The 21,333-nt window shown below is 33.6% G+C and overlaps 1 protein-coding gene across 4 annotated transcripts in view; it reads right to left on the reverse strand.

Moving 5' to 3' along the window:
* Positions 1 to 21,333, reverse strand: part of LOC145683934 (rho GTPase-activating protein conundrum-like) — a 426,775-nt gene that overhangs the window by 12,916 nt on the left and 392,526 nt on the right. For all 4 annotated transcript variants that reach the window (XM_081755628.1, XM_081755626.1, XM_081755629.1 and 1 more), the window contains 7 exons: positions 17,873 to 18,045; positions 15,889 to 16,100; positions 13,559 to 13,797; positions 11,856 to 12,024; positions 9,470 to 9,564; positions 4,441 to 4,690; positions 2,449 to 2,828 (listed from right to left, as the gene is read on the reverse strand). In XM_081755628.1, the coding sequence (XP_081611754.1) occupies positions 2,449 to 2,828; positions 4,441 to 4,690; positions 9,470 to 9,564; positions 11,856 to 12,024; positions 13,559 to 13,797; positions 15,889 to 16,100; positions 17,873 to 18,045 (1,518 nt within the window). The remainder of the gene's footprint in view (positions 1 to 2,448; positions 2,829 to 4,440; positions 4,691 to 9,469; positions 9,565 to 11,855; positions 12,025 to 13,558; positions 13,798 to 15,888; positions 16,101 to 17,872; positions 18,046 to 21,333) is intronic.

Here is a 21,333-nt window from a genome sequence, read left to right on the forward strand (position 1 = left end):
TTCAAGGTATTTACGAGGAAACTGAATTTTGGTCATGCATAGAATGTTTTGGATTTGAAGTGACATTTAAAGTAAATACACCAAATTATCTTTATAATCTTGAAATAGCTATAACGGTTAAGCCTTGTGCTATTACAATCAAGAAGGCCAATTCAGGTCAAATAGTTTGGGTCTTACAATATCCTGCACTGATATCTAAAAGCTTCTCAATTAAGCCTAAAAGAATCATTTTATTTCTAAACTTCCACCGCCTTATGCAGAGTCATTTTGACTTATGATTAGCGTCATACTAAAGACCTGACTACTGCAGGTAACATATGTTAATCGAACTCTTTAGTATGGCACTAATCACGCGACAGAGCGACTCTGCATAAGGCCCTTAGTAACTATCTAATGATAATTTACAAGTTGCTCAAGTTAGATGTGTTAGAAATTTCAGACGAGCTACGCTCACTCCCCAAAGCTTACATGTAATTTGGCTTCAAGCGAATTTAACTGAAATTTACAGTACACGTTACTATTTATTAACTGTTCATCGTAATTTCTTACACTGCAATTAGAGATCAGATTTGCTATACAGAAGCAACCATCATAATGAATTAAAAAAAAAAAATCAAATTAATCGAACTCGGAAGGAACCAAATGAAAATAGTTTACAAGCTTACTCCCAAAATGGCTGACATCCTCTACAGCAGTGGCGTATTTACGATTTTGTTTCGGGGAGCTTTGTTAACTTTCGGGAGGGGGGCTTTGCCTGAAAATGGGAAAATTCTGCAAGATATTTCATATACTTTACTGTAGTAAGTAAGATTTCGGCGGGGGGGCTTAAGTCCGGAAGCGTCCCCTCCTAAATACATCACTGCTCTACAGCATGACTATACCAATGGTATCTATACCACAATTCTAATGAGCCTGTACATTATTGTCTAAACCAGTGCTATTCAACTTTTTTTTTTTTTTTGCGTACACCTAGACACACACCGCCATCCAATTGTGTACCCATGAAGCTGTTTAAAATAAATCAAATCGAAATGAACTTATTAAACATAATACACTTGTTCTGTTGATTAAAAAGGGGAACAAATTGAGACCCAACAAAAGGACCATCAGTGTGTCAATCAAAAGACTATTTATTGGGAGAAATCTGCACATCCGAAAAAATTAACATGGGAAATTTCAAAATTTTCTTGAACTATGATTATTCAATAAATATTGCAAATATGCTTATTTTAGGATTATGTACCCCCCAGAAACATCTTCAGGTACCCCCAGTGGTACTCGTACCCCCGGTTGAATAGCGCTGGTCTAAACAACCGTTGAGAATTTGAGTCATTTGTGGTAATAAAGGAAATGCGGCTATAAAAGAGTACACTTCACTCAGTTAAACTCATTCAACTTTGACGTCAAATCGGTTAGCCACGAACTCTTTTAGAGTGCTTTAAATAGCATGATGTCACTTAAAGATTCTCCTTATACAGTTTATTAGGATCACACTAAAGCCTTACAATATTGTAATGTTAGTAGGTCCGTTACTTTACATGATAGCTCTTGAACAAAAGCGAATCTCTGAATTCTGTTTCATGAAGTATATAGCTAAAGCTGTTATCTCAATTGAATTCGCTACTGGATTCAATCCGTTAAATTCTTCACGGGTAACGGTGGGTATCCAAATCCCATTTATTCATAAAGGTGATTTTTGCATAACGCTAATATGCAACCCTGAAACATTTAAGAATTGTGGGTTCTATAAACGTCTATGCGAAAATATTGAGATGTTCTTACTCCTCAATACGAACGTAAGCTCATTTTTATCTTGCGTGAACATCTTTGCTGCTTTTAAGAGAGTTTACTTGGACTGTCGGTTGTCTTTGAACTGTAAATAAAGTGAAAATTGACTCGCTTGATGATCTGTTAGTTCAAAACCAATTGGTTCTTTTTATCAAAATCGATTACTTTCGACATTAAGTTCGACCCTTCAATTACTTCAAAGTGATGCACTTTAATTATTTAGTCGCTTTCCATTTAATTTGTAACCATTGTTTCCTGCTTAAGGGAGTAATTCTTGTGCTAGTATTAGTTTGATCAGTTATAAAACATTTTTCAACTGTCATTTCCAGCTTTTGTAAATGTTATATATGCAAGTTAGTAATATGATCATAAGCTTGTCTTAAATCTAAGGAATTCAGAAGACATATGGTACTTTCCTGCCATACACACTGTAGTGTTGCAAAGACTTTTTCTTTTAAGGTATATAATCATCCATTTTCTAAAGCCGGAAGCAACTTCATAATGCGATAGTTACGCAGCGTATGTTGTTTTACATCGGACCGAAGATGGTGACGATGGATCATCGAAATTGTATGCAATTTCTCTACATTTAAAGGACGCTCAACAAGAAAAAAAAATCAACTAAAAGCAAAGTTCTTAAGTTTCTCAAACAAAACTTACCGGTTTACTGTTTTCCTTCTGTACTTTCTTCACTCTCTCTTCTTCGTTTTGCTGCCGAATCTGGAAGACTAGCTCATCAGGGACTGCCCACAGCACCTCACGGTACTGAATTAGCATCTTGGTCAGGCTACAAGTATCGGCTGCAAAGCTCACTTGAGCCGTGATGTTATCTTTGTCACTGATTCGAACACTTCGTGGAGGGAATAAATTGGGAGCCATGATCATTGCAACGTTGTGTAGCGACATCTTGTTGTATTCTTCATGCTCAACAACTCTTGCCAGGAAGGTAACAAGAGCTCGTAAGGCATTTCTGTGTTCAGCTGGTAGAAGTAGTACAAGCAAATTCAATGCACGGATTTTGATTTCAATATCAGCTATCACTGTAAGAAAGATAAAAGTTTATATATTAACCAAGTTATATCAGTTCGCTTTCACAATGAGTTTATTTTAACGTAAATTCATATTTGAGAAACTAGGCTAAATTCACCCCCAAACGCAAACATTAATAATGAGCTTAAATTCAAAACCAAAATTTGAAGACTTGAAATAAAGGACATTTCTGCAAATGAAAACTGCTCATAATACACTTTCCGCCATCTGTTCGAACACAATTTAATGTACTAGATTAAGAAATCTAGATATTCAAGAGCATATAAAAAAATGTACGAAGACTCAGTGGTTACGAAAAGTCTAATTACATCCTATATTATGCATCAATAAGTTTCCGGTGGACTACACTATGTGCATGGGCATTCTCAAGATTCTTCCACTTCAACTAACTACCCGATATATATCCATCCGATTGGTCACTGTGCGTGAAGTAGTGTGGACACCGCTACCATCTTTGCATAGACGTGCGCGGTAGATCAGTCTGCATCCAGTCGTGGTGTTTGATCACTAGTTCCAGTTTTGTAGCGTCTCAAAATATCTGCTGCAATAGAAAACCTCGCCAAGTGCGAGGTGCGAGCTGTTATACATTTTCTTACGGCAAAACAACATTCGGCAGCAGCTGTTCATTGGGAACTTTGTGCGATGTATGGACCAAGTGTAATGAGTGAAAGAGTTGTTCGTGGAATGGTTCGTTCATTTTAAAAGTGGACGAACAAACACTCATGACGAAGAGAAGAGTGGCAGGCGATCAATGGTCACTGATGAACTCGTTCAGAAAATTGACGGAAAAGTTCGTGAAAATCGACATTTCACAATCTCGGAGCTTTCTGACGAATTTCCAAATTTCCAGAACTGTTACATTGACAGTGACACGGAGGTTAGGCTACAGGAAGTATTGTGGCTCAAGGTTCAGGCGGGAGATTTTTATGCTGGTGGAATTTCTAAGCTACTCAGAGATATGATAAGTGCTTGAATGTTTATGGAAACTATGTTGAAAAATAGAGCAATTGGTGTTTCATTTTCAACCAATTACTTAGAGCTTACTTTCCGAACGGCCCTCATATACTACCTGTATCTACTCCTGCTCCTTCTTACGAAATATCGTCGCAGGAAAAGAAGGAAAAAAATCTCGCCACTGGATTCTAAAGCTAACTCTATCAACCTCAGCCTGCTCCCCCTCCGATTCTTCTTTTATATTATTCTCCTACTTTCTGTTTGTTCTATTCAAAATGTACTTTTCTCATAGGGTTTTCAACTAAAACCTCCTACACCACGCGCTTATTTCCAACATGAGAAGCCCATCTTATACGTTTTGACAACTTTATAACTATATAGTGTTCGGTGCCAAATGCACATTATAAAGTTCCGCATTGTGCTACTTTTGTCCACTCGTCCATTTGATCATTTATTTGTGTACCAAATCTTTTCCTCAAAACTTCCATTTTCAAAAACCTTCAGCCTTTGTTCTTTCTTCTCTATCAATTCTAGACTATAGAATCAAAACATTATTTTTATGATGGATAGAAAATGAACACTGTATACCTAGGTATTCACGAAAGTACAAATTTATAATAAAAAATAATAAAAAAAAAAAAAGCTTACCATGACAATGATAGAACATGCCGACATACTCTGTGGTGAGCAGAGGTTGTGGGAGATCCCTGAGGAAAGTCTTGAGCACAGCGGCCAGGTCATGGCAGGAGCAACTTTGTAAAGCGTGATCCACCAGCTCAGGCCTTCGATAGAATTCCGCTTCTATTTCAGCTTTCAGACTTTCAATCTTCAGCTTCTGTCCAGGTACTCTTAAAATGCCTTCTTCTCGTACTCCATAGCGATCCAGATAGCTCAATAGCTGACAAATAAAATTATATATTGTCAGCTAAATTATAAATTACATATATTATATATAATTAAATATATATATATAATATGTAGAGTTTACCTTTAAAGCAGCATATTATTTATGTGATACAATCCCGCAAAACAAGCAAACAAACGACATGTTCTCGGATGGTAGAAGGTATGCTGACAGGAAAAAGAGGGAAGGGGAGAAGGAGACTACAATTAATGGACGATATCAAAACAGAAAAATCGTACATGAAGACGAAGAGGTTAGCGGAAAAGCTAACGAAGACGAAGAGGTATGGAAGCTTCTCAATTGCAGCAAGTGGTCTGCCAATAACGGCAGAATACCTATGATGACATGATCAATAAAATCTTCAATTTCATTCATTCCGTGAATAACGTCTTTAAAAACAATTGGTTTACATTCAAAAACTCTACTTTCGGAAACTTCACACGCTTTTGACACACTCTTCTTTACTTAATCGTCTATTTTGTCTTTATTTTCTTTATCATCATTAGACGGATTATGTTTTTCTATCACTCTTCGCTACGAGTGTTTCTGGATAACTGAAAACCAACCGAAGTTGAATTCTTCTGTTTGCAATCTGTTCAACATTAAAAATTCTTGTAATGTACTACTTCGATTATCCAAACAGAAAATTCAAAAATTCCATTTACCTACGACTTTTTTACCATTGTTTTCAATAATTTACAAGGTCAATAAACATTTGTTAGAATTACACAATATTTCGAACTATAGACAGTCTGTTGTATTCAGAATTGATAGATGCTGAAGTTGCAAACTGAAATAAAGTTACGTGCTTCACAATATAATTGCTACAAGTGAAATGTTACTACTAAATTACCGAGTTATTACATAACGAAAAAGCTGTGTACGTTGTTTACATGAAAATAAAAGTACCACTCTTCGAAATTGTGTTGTAACATTTGTTTATTTTTAAATAAAATCCATTTTTCTTCCTTTTCGAAAAGAAGAATTTATATCTGAAAGTGAAAATTTTGGTACGAATGATTGACCAGAATCCAATTTTATTCCAATTTCCAAAATCAGTATTTAATAACCATTTTACAAATTTTCTGAGAAGAATTTCACATCATGTCTCTCTGTAGAAGATTATTATAATTATTATTATCAATGCTGTAATTATAGGGTGAGTGGACTCTGGCAAAAAATCATGTGCCCACAAGATAAAGGGATCCACCCATGGGCCGGTGCATATGTTTACTTATACATGTTTACTTATATATATATTCATGAAAGCATTCTTAATATCCCATTAAAGGAAAAAAAAAAAACACATTGTATTCATATATATCATTATTACACAGGTAATATACCATTCTTAAATCTTATGTTGGGGACACATCGCATCAGTGGCACAGCGTTTACCTCTTGTGCGTAGGGTCCCTGGTTCGATCACCGACTACGTAATTTTGTTGGGAATAACATCGTGTCCGTGAGTTTTCTCACGGTACTCCAGCTTCCTCCAACGTTAACATTCCACCAATTCTTCCATCATCATTCACTTGCTTCAATTACCCGTCTCCCTTAACCTAACAGGCATAATCGTGGGACGTTAAAGTGAAGTGAAAAGATTTAAATAAGTTATTAATAACGAACGCGGAAGATCTCAGTAATATGTATAGGGTATGTCATAATGAAATCATAGTAAGTATTTTTGGACCCAATATCAAGCGGTGAAATACAGTCAGCAGTCTTTTGTCCAGCACAGATAACCAAAATGTAATTATGAAGAAAGTAAATCCAACAAAATGGACCGGAATATACTGTTATAACGTAGTTTTTGCCTTGAAAGTGAGATTTTAAGACATTCAAAATGCTTTATTTAAAACAATTCTGTTGAGTTCACAGTCTGACAAAAACATGAAGCTAAAGTATTAAAAAAGAGCATATTGAGAATTATAACTTTTTTTTCTTAACTTAATGGTTTTGCAACACAAAATATTGGAGACAATAAACGTTGTCTCTATCATACTTGCATCGAAAAACATGGATTTATGAAAAGAAGTACAATTTTTATAAAGATAACGTGGATAGCAGAAAAATTCCTGAAATATATTTGGAGGACTGGACGAGGAGGTCAACATAAAAGCATGTCGACTAAATTATGATGTAGATTAAACTATCGTCTCAATAGTTTGAGTGAAATGATTGTCAAACTTTAGCGTCCTGGGAAGTAAATTACTAAGTTATAGTGATTTTCTACATAAAGCTGATGAGTTCGCAGAAACATACAGCAAAGATACTTACTTGGCGAGAAATATTAACTATGCGGCCTTCTTTTAGAAATGAGATCTCTTAAGTGGAAACAATAAATGAATTAGCTTTTTTCCTTTAGTGAAAAATCGCTTCGTTTCATCCAGCTTTCAGAAAGTTTGTACAGCTTTCATATGGTTTTGGATTATTCTTGTCACAACGGTCAAGTAAGAGCGTTTAGTTTCAATAATAATAATAATAATAATAATAATAATAATAATAATAATAATAATAATAATAATAATAATAATAATAATAATAATAATAACTATCTAAGGAACACAAGGACTCATGCATCTATCAGTATTTAGTTGGGAAGCGGCATTTCGAAGAAGTAATATACAAATTTGTCTAAGTCAAAGAAAGAGGGTATGAATTTTAAGATATAAAAATGTTATAGAGCACAATAAAACATTAGCTTATAGAAATAAGTTGTATATAGGCCCATTTTGCATATAAATTGTATATATTTAGAGCTGCATGTTTCTAATACTCGGAGTATAAAAATAATGCTATTATTATAAAATTTGTAATAATGTAAATTATTACTTATAGAAACCAGAAGGGGGCCACCGTAAAAGTTTGTCACGAACCTGCAAGGTTCTAGTTACGCCTCTTATTATTATTATTATTATTATTATTATTATTATTATTAGTAGTAGTAGTAGTAGTAGTAGTAGTAGTAGTAGTAGTAGTAGTAGTAGTAGTAGTAGTAGTAGTAGCAGCACTACTACTACTACTACTACTACTACTACTACTACTACTACTACTACTACTACTACTACTACTACTACAAATTGTTTTCATAGAATATTTTGTTTTAACTTAGGACTGGCTTATTACTCTAGCACGTATGAATACTGGAAAACATATATTAAATTGGAACCAATGACTGACAGGAGAAATTTAATTGACTCTGTATTTGTAGAAAAGATAATTGATAACCGAGGTAACTCGGACTATATTTTATAAAATGTGGATTTTAAAGTTCTAATATACGGTAGAAGGGAAAATATTTTATTACAACTACAGGATAGGAAATATATTTTAATCTCTAGAACTATAATAGACGTATATCTTAAAAGGTGACTATTTTAGAATTTTTAATATATCGTAGTAGTTGTTTTTATCTTTACTTTTAATTTTTGTGTCTCAGTGTTTTAGGACATAAACTACACTGTTCAGAGTTTATCTAATTATCAATTTATGCTTAAGTGTTTCACTTAATCATTATTTAATAAAAACGTAGTTTTTTTTTCAAAAACTACAAAACTATAATTACATACTGATTTTGGAAATTTCGATAAAAACTTATTCCATGACATTAATGCATACAACACAATCTCAGTCTTCAGACAATAAATTATTCTTTTCGTGAACGAAGTGAATTTCTTTTTAAAAGAGAATATCACCACGAGGTTTGGAAGAATGGTTCTCTTTATGTTCACCTAAACCCAGTCTACCTAGCATTTCTTCGTTTATATTATTCTTGTTCATTTGCTTCTTTCCATAACACTTTCACTTTAAACTATCTTCTCGCTTAAGACGACGTCAGTAGGTGACGCAACGAAATTTTATGATGAAGGCTTCAAAGTTAAGGGTTAAGTAGGTGTATTATTGTGTTTTATTATACAGGGTGGCCCAAAAGTACGTATATAGTCCCGTACTGATCAACTCATTGCTTTTTATGTCATTTTTTATTGTTATCCATTAAGTAGACTTAGTTTCTTTATCATTTGTTCTTAATGTCTTTTTACTTATATCTTAAGCTTGGGACTGCCGAAGCAAATAAACCTATAAGCTAGAATATTATACTTGATCAATGCAGGGATGTATATCCACTTTTGGGAGACCGTGTATTGATCCTCTGTGTAATTCACAATAGAAGAAGTAAAAAAGTTATTTCCAAATTCGCCGTTGATTGCCTATAATATATGTATATGTACATTTATAACGTAACAGATCTGAAAGGAGGATAGTTTCGAGTAAATTTTACTAGTAATATATTTAGTAACTGTCAGGTTGTTGTTATTATTATTATTATTATTATTATTATTATTATTATTATTATTATTATTATTATTATTATTATTATTATTATTATATTCAAAAGATAACATCAATAAATATTCTTAGCACATATGATATCATAGTTTGGATCCATCCGAGTAAATTTTACTAGTAATATATTTAGTAACTGTCAGCTAATGTACTAGTAATGTATTTAGTAAAACATAACATCAATAAATATTCTTAGCACATATATCACAGTTTGGATCCATCCGAGTAAATTTTACTAGTAATATATTTAGTAACTGTCAGCTAATGTACTAGTAATGTATTTAGTAAAACATAACATCAATAAATATTCTTAGCACATATGATATCACAGTTTGGATTTTGATAGAAATTGAAATACATTTTCACATTAAATAAACCAGAGGAAACTGGAATTAAGATTTTCCGCTTCAACAGAACCTAACTCACCTTTTGCATGACTAGAGGAACATTACATTTTTCGCCAGTTACTTGGAAATCCTTCTCAAGAAGAGTAGCTAAGGAAACTCCAAAAACATTGGCATCTGGAAGAAAAGTTAATATATCAGGAAATAATTTACTCATATAGAATTAGGCTCCAAATTACTTATCAAAAATATGTAAAAACATTATCACACAACACAATAGAAATTAACTTTAAGCTTTCGCAAAATTATTCTTCACACAGAACGAGAAAAAAGAAGGAAGGAAACAAATGATATAAAAAAGAATAGTTGCTGAGAAGCTGGAGAAGCGACGCCATGAGACAATCAGTTTCAATACTATTGTCAGGTACAAAGTGAAGGGAGGAAAACTAACAGGGCGGGTTGACTGATAAATGTACACAAAGAAAGGGGAATAATAAATGACGAAAATGTAGGTGCCATAGTGAATATACAGATACAACATTCGAAACGCATTCAGATACAGTGTTCAACATGGAGGTATACTTTAAAAACACTTACATGTTAGATTTTCATATAGCTTTATTTTATTTTTCATTATTACTATTTCGTCATAACCTTGGCAAATTAACAGTTGAACTTGGTATGGAAATATCGGTTTCTGCAACACCTCGTCTATTGCACAAATATTCAGTGGATTTTAACTAACTAACTATATGGCCCATGAAATTCGAAGGTTCAATACCGTATTTACAAAAACTCTTCATTGACTTCTGTCCTTTGCCAGTTAGACCCACTTTCTACTATGTATTCCTATTTTTACAAAATCCATCGTCACATTGTCCCCCCATCTTCGCCTAGGTCTTCCTAATGGTCTTTCCGATTGTCTTTTCAGTTAAAATTTTGAAAGCGCTTCTACTTTCTTCCATTTTGGGATTCTGGTTACATTACGGTGACTAGATATAAAAATTGAATTAAAAAAAAATGTTTTACAAATTGTCATAATCTGACAATACACCTAGATCTAGCCATTGTTATGTCGTAATTCATGTCAGTACGGAAAAAGTCTCTAGCTTTTTCAAAATAACCAATTTTCGTTTGTTTAAGCTTATTCCAATATTAATTTTTGTATTGTCTTTTAACTTTTGAGGTTGACTGAATTCCTTGTAAAAAATTAGTTTTTCCTTCAAAACACTGCTGAAGTCCTTACAAGAAATTCGTAAATACAAGCCAAAAACAGAACGCTTTTTATTTTAAAAAAGAGAGAGAAAAGGGATACTTTTGCGTCTCGTTTGCATTTTTCTCGCGACTCCGGACGACTTTCTGAAAAAAAGGGACAATCCCGTTAAAAATGGGACGTCTAGTCATCCTAGGCTACATGACCTACCCACTTGAGCTTCTTGAACTTAATGACTCTAACAATAAAGCTTTCGCCAATTTCAATCGCCCTCCCTTCTGGGTCCGAATATTCGCCTCAGAATTTAATTTTCAAATATTTTCAGTTTACGTTCCTCCCTCAAAGTAAATGACCATGCTATTCTAATTAAATACAGACAGTCCTCGACTTTTGTAAATTAAATATTCGTAAATTCATACTTACGTAGTTCCGATATGGTATTTATATCTGAAGTAAGAAATAGTATTAAATTTCTAAATTCTATTTTGAGAGCTATCTAGTGAGTAAGGTATGAGCTAATTAACTATTCTAATTATTAATTAATAGGTAATTAACTATTGTTTAACTGTTATTGATTAGTTAATTTTTAACCCACTGGTTTTGTAAGAATATAAGGTTCTGCATTCTATTTATAAAGCATATTATGAAATTGAGTTTTTGTATTACAGTATTATTAAGAAGTATTTTTTCTCGTTTTTTCATGCGTGTTTGCGACAAATTTAGACAGTGATAAAAATTCAACTTACGTATATTTCGACCTATGCGAAAAGAGATTTGGAGCGATCTATTTACATAAGTCGAAGACTGTCTGTATAGTGAATGTCATAAACAAATAAATTTTAAATAAACACTAACAAAATATTGGGAGTAAATAGCACAGAAGATACTTTGAAAAATATAAGATTTCTGATTCCTAACTTATAGAAATAAACAAACATATATTAGTAATAGTACTTCACTATCAGCGCTTACTTTAAGGGCAGAACAATAAGCTTGCATGGATAAGAAGGTATGAATAGATAAGGCAAAATAAAAGTGCATTTTATTTAAACAGAAGCTAAGAAACTATTTGAAAAGCCTTGCTTAGTTCATCAATGTTCTTTCATCTGTACACACTGAAACGAAACAACTTGGTAGTCATAATTCCTGCATACATTTTTGGGACTTTTCATGTTTGTTGACATTAGTAGCAATGTTGCAATGAATGAATATCATGGGACAGCAAGTCTAAAAGACAATTATATATTTTCCTTACCTTCTTTCCGTTTCTTTTTCGGAGGTTTTTGTTTATGAAAGGCAATATTGCAGCTTTCCAATACGGCTGTCACCTCCAACAACAACAGAGGATGAAGTTTGGCAATATCTGATTCACCCAAATATTCGACCCACGTCCTTCCAACTAAATTTGGTTCAGGCCATACAGACTGTGAACAAATAAAGATCATTTAAAACACAGGCCATACAAGCTGTGAACAAATAAACTTCACTTAAAATACAAATTACAATTAATAATAAAAATTAGTGAGGATTAAATATTAAAACTACATAGGGAAATGAAAATATAAATAATCACATACACAAACATATATGTGAACCATATTATGAAGGTAAAGCATAGGAAATCTAATCATTAATATCAGGAAACAAAGAGCTAAAAAGTGTTACAACAGTAACTTTTGTATTATACTAACCAGTTCTCACAAAGTGTGAACTGAACTAATATTTTCCTCTATCCGAAAGTCTTATATTGAAGCATGGGTTTTGCGGATAAACAGGAGGTATACCATGTTTTAGCAAGCAGCGTAGCGGTAGAAGATACATTAATAAAGAGATCACAGAAAGCCTGAAACTGTTATGATTCTCGTGTCCAAGACGTAAGCTAAAAAGCATTTTTTCCACTCTTAAATATGCATATGTGCGTATTACACATTTTCCCCCTTGCTTCTGACGTGAGATATATCAATAAACATCTGTATCAGAACTTTTACCTATATTAAAACTTTTGATTGGTCAATTCACTCAAGAGTTATTGGGAGAAGAAATTTTATGGTGACTGTGTACTTGCCACCAAAGTAAGTCCACATCCCTGTATTTTTGACGAATAAAACGAAACGATTTCGGCAAATATTTTTGTGCAAAAACAATGCAACATCCTTTCTCCAAACTGCAATGACAGTTTATCTTAAGGAAGGAAGGAAAGAACAGATACAGAAAAAGTTATCCACTTCTGCTAGTAATTAGAATATCTAAACGTTCTTTCACCCATTTCTTCTAACTCCGAAGCTCCTTAAATATGAAAATTTAGACGGAAAATAAGTCTTCATGATTATGCCTTTTAAAATACTTTAGTCGACGACATGATTATAATCCCAAGTGTTACCATTCAACCAGTATTTACACGTACTTAAATATACTGTAAGCGCTTCTTCCGCCGCTTGCTTTACTCAAAGTTACAGGCTATTGTTTATATATGAAAACATCCCCTCTCTCACACACACACTTTCTCAATCTCTCTCTTTGTTCCTCCCAAAATCATATTAGCTATTGTTGTCCTTGAATCAGAAAACTTCTATGTTTTTATACCTACTACCCACATAAAACGTGGCAAAATATATATCCTAGGACATACAGGGTTTTGTGAGATACGTTTCGTGAAGATAACAGCACCCTGGACTCCGATAGTCCCTCTCCTCCCCTCCCCCCCCAAAAAAAAAGTTAAAAATACTTTTCGGGAAAATCTCCGAATTTTACAACCGTGAGTTATGTTATGTTATTCGAAAGCCTGATCTACCCCAAAGACGATGTACAAACCATAAAACTAGGATACGACCAGCAGCTCCGTAAATGAAAGTCTTCCATTTCCTTTAAAAATAAATAAATAAAGGAGTTAAGTGAATCAAATTATTTTTTAAAAAAAATGATAGAGTATATAAGTAAGGACAGTGAGAAAGCACTTACCAAAACCTCGTCATTAATCTGTGGATGCTTTTGCTGTTGTCGACACATTTCTTCGAATCCCAGATGGTTTGAACCTGAACGTTGCCTCCGATGATTACTCTCTGTAACAGCCATCTTTTCGTCAATTAAAGCATCTTTACTACTAACTGTTGACGTTGGATCACTACCACTACGTCGCTCACGTGGACGAGGAAGATGTAAGGTACCAATTTGTTGAAAACCCAACATTTCAATTCCTTCTGTTGTGGGACAGAAAAATAAATGTGAGTAAGCAACAAGAAATTCGTTTAGTGTCCTTACAAGGTAATATTCGAAAGCACGGAAAACTATTATGATGAATAATAGTTTTACCTTATGAACGCTATAAAGTAACAAAAGTTTTCATTCTACTACATATTTGTACAAGGTGCGTAAAATTAAAGTTTTACCATTTTATATTACAAATAAGATATATTAGATAACTCTTTGTTATCAAATCTTTGTTATTAGGGGCACAAGTTTTTCGCATTAAGAATTTGAAAATTTCGCGTTTTGTTTCTCATATTTCGCATTTTGTCGCATTTTCCAAATAAAGTTTCCCATGTTGTAGCTTTGTGGAAAAGATATTAACTGACATTTTTAAAATTGTTTCTTTTATTCATAGATCATTACAGAAATAAACCATCAATTACCTAAAAACAAAGTACACTGAATATTTCATTTGACATTGTAAATTTCGCTTATAGAAAATTATATATATATATATATATATATATATATATATATATATATATATATATATATATATATATATATGTATATGTATATATATATTAATCAAACTGAAGGAAAATTAGTAACTAAACTTACTATGAGTAGGAAAGTTTTGCTGTCTTCTGAAATGACATAAGCACAAGTTACATTTAAGCATTAAACGTAAGCATGTTACATGTTTCCACATTTTCCTATCCAGCTGCGATGGTGATAGCTAACGCGCAACATGTTCTCTAGAGTCGTATCCGAGTCACCCAAAATGCACCGTTCATGCCACGTTCTACCGTTCCGTCAGCGGAAAACTGGCATTTTAAAATTAATGATAACGTATTTTTTTTTAAAAAAAAATCGCGTTATTTCGCGTACTGTTAAAAATTTCGCACAAAACTGCCAAATTCGCGTTTTATCGCGGAACGGAAACCAATGAAAATACACATAGAATATCATAAAACGCCAAGAAACTGAAAATTATTTAATTCTGAAGCATTTCGTTTTAACGCACATTGCGAAAACCTCGTGCCTCTAGTTATATTGATTGTATTTCTTTGCATTAAAACATTGTTCTCTATGTTGCCAGTGCAACAATGCCTCCGTTCATCACGCTAATTCTGCTGCTAGGCAGATCTTGCTCTCCATTCCTCTCTCTTAACAAAATTCTATAACGCAAAGTTCGTGTAATAATTTTCCACAGAATTACTATGCAATAAAGTCCGTTAAATTAATTAAACAGAATTTTATATTCAATTATTTAACGGTTATTGATTATGTATAACACTTACTTTCTAACATTCCGTTTTCTATTTAAATTTCATTTACGAATATTATTAAAGTGCATACTGGGAATTAGTGACTCCTTTATTAATTTTTCTTCTCTTATACACTACACCTCATATGAGACAAAGTTTGTTCCAAAGCTCAAAATGTGATATATTCTCTGCGACTGCAACATTGAAATATTTCTGTAGCTCTACTATCCATCGCTACATTTATCATACAGAGTGGGCCAAAAGTAGGTATACAGTCCCGTACTGATTGGTCATGACATTTTATATCATTTACTCATTGTTAGTCATACAGGCATTGACTTAGCTTTTTCCTTATCCGTTCTTAATTTATTTTCACTTTTACCTTAAGCTCACAACAAACCAAAACAAATAAATTCATTATCTTAATAAATTAAAATGGTCGATACTGGTCTGTATACCTACTTTTGGGCCACCCTATATTATTTTGAAAACAAAACAAACTAAAGGTACATTACAAGCACTTTCACTAAATGCTTCATTAAATAGGAAGAAAAATTGGTACGAAGAAAAGAAAAATTAAATAAAACTAGTAGTAAAAGATCCGTACAGCAACTGTACTTTAAGCATTGAAGGCATTCTATACCGAAAAAAAATATGGACAAATTAATTGAAAGGCACAATAAAATAAAATAACCTTAAAGATATATAATTTTAGAATCTAAGAGTGCTCAATCGGGGTTTATAAGTGTTTCTAAATTTACAGCAAAGAACGCCATGATAAATCAACGCGGTAATGAGGCATTCAAACTACACAAGTCAAAATTATTCTACCTGTATTTGAAGCCACATCTCCTCCAAGTCTTGCAGGTACCCAGGGACTTCGACGAAATAGTTGAATGTTGACTGCATCCTTATTAAAGCTATGTTGCCGTCTCGCAGGTTCTCTTCCGTTTACAGCTGGAGTCACTGCAATGGGTTTCCTGTATGGTACGTCAATAGGTGCATGGAATATCTGCACAAAACTTGGAGGTGGCGTTGTTGGCCTAAGAAAAATAATATTCTTATTAATGATATACTTTAAAGTGACCTTAATTTAAAATCAGTCCTTATCGAAAATAGCTCTGGACTTTTAAATTCTAACAGCTATGTGCAAACTATGTACAAATCAGAATTTCGGACACAAGTCTACGTTCATCGGTAGAAAAAAGTTTGAGAACATAAAGATTACATCAGGAACTCAAATAAACCACCAAAGCCACTTTAAGTTGCACTAATTTACTTCTCCGGAAAATTGTTGAATATAGTTATAAAAATCCATCTTCCGGCATGCAATAACTGTATTTAATAATTTTGCAGAGAAACTAGTTCAGTTAAAGTATGTTTACGGAAGAGTTATCTCCATAGCAACATATGAGAGGAAGAGACAAATAAACTACACGTAAATTCATACTGCATTAATCTTCAAAAAAAAGTTAATTCGTTCGACGATACTCGCAGAAATAGGCGAGTGAAATATAAGAAATCAAGACAAATTAAAGATCCACGGTACGTAAGGACATTTATTTTCTTAGGATACATAATTTGAATAAACAACATGAAAACCTTAACTCACCATAATATGATTTTATTACTAGATTAAAAGCTATGTTTTATTCATGATTGGTTTTCCTATATATCTGATTCACGTTCATGCGTTGAAAACTTCAAAAATTCTAAAATATTGTATTAAAGTTTCCAAATACAGTACTCGAATGGTTAAACCACGTAAGGCTATGTTTTCTTTAGTCTGTGGGACAACTGCGCAAAGTAAAATTAATATGTTAATAAAATTATTGTATTATTTTAAATTGTATACTTGATTTGAAACAAAAATGAAATGAAATCTTCGAGTTTTACGTCCCATGGTTACGCCGGCTAGGCTAAAGGAGACGGTGATGATGAGAAATGAATGAAAATAGTGGAATGAATAAAGTGGAAGGAAACGGAAGAACACCGAGAAAACCCACGCACACGGTGTTTGTCCCCCACAAAGTTCACTTGGCACGAGCTGGGATCAAAGCAAGGATCCCATACACCAGAGGTGAACGCTCTACCACTGAGCCACCGCGGCCCCTGTATGCTTGATTTCTGATAAATATTACATAAAGTATTACATGAACTTTGCTAACAGATTTTTCTATTTTATCTTTTGTGGCAGTAAGTAGGCCTACAAGATTTCTAATTAAATGAGTCATATTCTATTTAAAAGAAGCACACAATGTATATAAAACAACATAAGCAAAATTAGGTTCTCAATTCCCAGTATTGTGTAATTATAGTATTCTTTATTGATTAGATTCATTTAAAACAATATTCGTATGGTGTGATTTACAGATCTAACCAGTATTTTGTTTTCATCCTGGGTAAGATTCTTTACAATATTATTTTCTAACTACACGAAGTTATTGGTAAACAAAAAGAAAAAGTATACTCGACTGTATTGACTGGTAAAGCGTATGGACTGTATTGACTGGTAAAGCGTATGGATTGTATTGAATCACAGAGTATAGAATACAGACAATATTACAAGATCAAAAGAGTACTCACTTTCGAAGAAGCTGAAAAATTTCCCAGTGTTTCAGATATATCACAACGAGTATCTTTTTTTCGAGGATTATACAGGCTCGAAAGCATGTGAAAAACTTTTTGCAAAAAAAGTATTAACCTGCAGCCCTCGAAAAATGATCCTTGTTGACATTATTCGAAATGCCAGGAAGTTCTAGGAAGTAAATACAATTAGGTGAACACTGCTTTTATCTTACATTGTACTACTTACGATGTTCTGATGGGAGAAATATCCGCGTGTGTTCCCGCCCAGTCTGTAGTAAGCCTTGGTGAGCCAGAAAGAGGCCATAGTGATGGCGGAGGCGGACTAGGAGGAGAATTGCAGGACTCCGAGTCCAGAGAATCTGGAGTGGCACTGCGAGATCTTGTTCCTGTACTTGAATTCTGAAAAATAAATATTGCCAAATTAATTTCAACAAATTGAATAATAAAAAAAAAAAAAAGGATATGAAAGGAAACATTACGATTTAAAATATTCTGTTACTAATATATCTCTCTTGCCGTCTCTATCTCTCTAATATATCTCTCTATCCATTTCTTGCCGTCGCGAGTCATCAAATGAATGCCTTCCCCTCAATATCAACAAAGATTATTACACAGAATTTGAGAATTGGAATGAATTATCAATATTTAAATAGAAATGGAAAATATATATATAAATCAAAAAATAATATAACTTTGAATGCTTGATTTGATATCTCGCCAATATATTTTTCAGATCTTTCTATGAAATCATGAAACTAAAATAAATCCTTCAGTATTCTTAGGAGAAGAATCTATTAAACTTGGTAGATGAATGAGTAGATAAATACATTATTGAATTAACACCTTGTTTAGACCAGTACTATAGCGTGAATGTAAAACAACAGGACGTAACTGGGTCTTGGGTCAGATCTTTTATATTACTTCAGAATTTAAAGCTTTCATATCTGCTAAGTTTTCACTTGAAATTCAATAGTTGAGTTGGTTTTGAGTTCAACGTCCTTTTCAGCAACGAGACTATATGAGACAAGACCTACTGATTGACGTGGAATCCGAACATGAGAGCTTCATATATATAGTTTTGAAGCCAAGATGCCTAATTCCATATTCATAGCACGCTTTTTCAACAAATGACTGATGAAACTGCAATATATTTATTTTTAAATGCACGTTGTGTTCCTTTTTATTAAAGTTACTTTAGGGAAAAAAAAAATTCCAATTCTAATGAGAAAGAGGAAACAGGTTATGACATCTGTATAGTACTTTTATAATTTGTTTTATAACAAATATATTGGTTGTTGTAAACAATTGATTTTTATTATTAAAGGACACCGTACAAAAAGCATTGCATTTCCTCGTCTGTCCGATTTGGGTGATTTTTGGATATGTTGTAGCTGAGGACCCCCTGGTCAGTTGTTTATATGGGGCCAACTCCCTATGATCAACCATGTGAGCTTCGGAGATCATACCGTACGAACAGCATTGCATTTCCTCGTCTGTCCGATTTGGCAGATTTTTGGATATAATGTAGCTGAGAACCTTCCGGAAAATTGTTTATATGGGGCCAACTTCTCATGGCCAACCCTGTGTCCTCCAGAGGTCACCAAAAGTCACACTGGTTCAAACTTGGCATACAAAAAATAGTTGTGTGTTATACTGGGCTACGGCAAATGAGGATAGTCCACGTAACGTTGTGACTTTTCGTGACTTCTAGAGGTCACAGGGTTGGGCATAGGGAGTTGGCCACATATAAACAATTGATCAGGGGGTCCTCAGCTACAACATATCCCAAAACCACCCAAATCGAACAGACGAGGAAATGCAATGCGTTTCGAACGGTGGCCTTTCCCTAGGTACGTGTATCAGGAACAAAATGACCATCCCGCCCAAAAAAAAAAAAATGCTCTGGTATTCTTCTCACTGGAACATTCTCTTTGTAACTTTTACACCATAAAGATGAAATATCAAGCTCCCAGGAACAAAGTAAGATTTTTCCCTTTAGCCTTGTTCAAGTATACCATTTCTGTAATACAAAATTTTAAAGTGTTCTTGGGGTGAGCAACTTCTCCTACATTAATACAGTTGTACCGATGATAGCTTCATGGCCATACTAAAGTTGTAATTAATTATATTAATTATGGAAAAGCCCATAAGGACATTGATTATTATTACTATAATAAATTACAAATTTAATATGCCCGTGAAGCTTTTATGGTTACACCTGAAACGTGACTGTGGTTTACATACACGTATTTGAACTATTGTATTTTTATTTAAAAAAAATAAATCACAGACAAATGAAAAATATTTATAGCTCATGTTGCATAGAAGCTCTTAATGTATACTTTCTCCTAATGCTCGATCTACATATGGGTACGACCTGTTTCCAGACAAAAAACATTACCACACAACACAATTAGAATTTTCTCCATAACCACAAAAACATTATGTTACAAAAGTAATAATAAGAACGTGGTTTAGAAAGAGCGAATAAGAAAACTTGAATATTTAATGATATAAAAAGTATTTTGGCCTATGTCAAATGATTACATACAAGAAGATAAATATTTAACTACAAATGAAACATATTTTTAGTAGCATAATAGCATACTATTTCTCCCACAGTAATGAACAAATGTTGTGTCAATAATAAATTTATAATCCCCAAATCCTTTACGAAAAAAAAAATAGGTATTTTACGAGGGTCATTCAGAAATAAAGGGAACGTTTAGAGCAAAACGCAAACGACCAACGTGTGCAAAAGATTTATAATGCAAAAAAAAAAAAAAATATATATATATATATATATATATACCTTACTGTATTTTTCAATTTGCCATAAACATTCCAGCACTTATTATACTATGATACCAGTTTTCCTATTCAATCACGTACGTCAACACCTTTGAGTATATCAGAAGTGGGAAAATGTTTTCTGAAAAGACACAATATTTGAGTGTAGCACACAGTGTACTCCCTCTACGATTCAGAGCTCCTCCGTGGCTAAGTGGTTAGCGTACGCGCCTTTAGTGTGGGAGGCCCGGGTTCGATTCGCGGCGGGAGCTCATGTGGTTCGGATTTCACGTTAATCAGTAGGTCCACGTCTCATATAGCCTCGCTGATGAAAAGGAACGTTAAACTCAACTCAACTCCCTCTACGATCCTTCAGTTTATGCCAAGCAGCGAGACGGTACAGACGTAAACATGAACGCTATCGGGTGTGAAATGAACGAGTCCTGAATATGTGTAACAAAACTAAGAATCCAACCAACTGTGAGGGGGACATGGTGGCTCAGTGGCAGAGCGTTCATCACTGGTGCGTAGGGTCACTAGTTCGATCCCAGCTCGCGTCAAGTAGGCTTTGTGGTGGATAAACACCGTGTTCGTGGATTTTCTCGGGGTTCTTCTGCTTTATTCATTCCACCATTATATTCATTTTTCATTATCACTGTCTCCTTTAGCATAGCACAACCGTGAGACGTAAAACTGAAAGATTTTCCTACCCATTGTGAGAACTGATAAGGCTTTTGATTTTTACTAGTTTCGGAAGTCGAAAGACCCTCTATGAGGAAAACACTTTCTCAATACTGGTGAACTCAAAAGATTCTTTTAATAATTACATTAGTGGCAATAGAGTACAATAGAGTGGCAATATAGTACTTTTGCATTAATTTCTATAATTCAGTAAAT

The sequence above is a fragment of the Thermobia domestica genome, chromosome 4 (genome assembly GCF_964235325.1).
Source record: "Thermobia domestica chromosome 4, izTheDome1.hap1.1, whole genome shotgun sequence".
NCBI lineage: Eukaryota > Metazoa > Arthropoda > Insecta > Zygentoma > Lepismatidae > Thermobia > Thermobia domestica.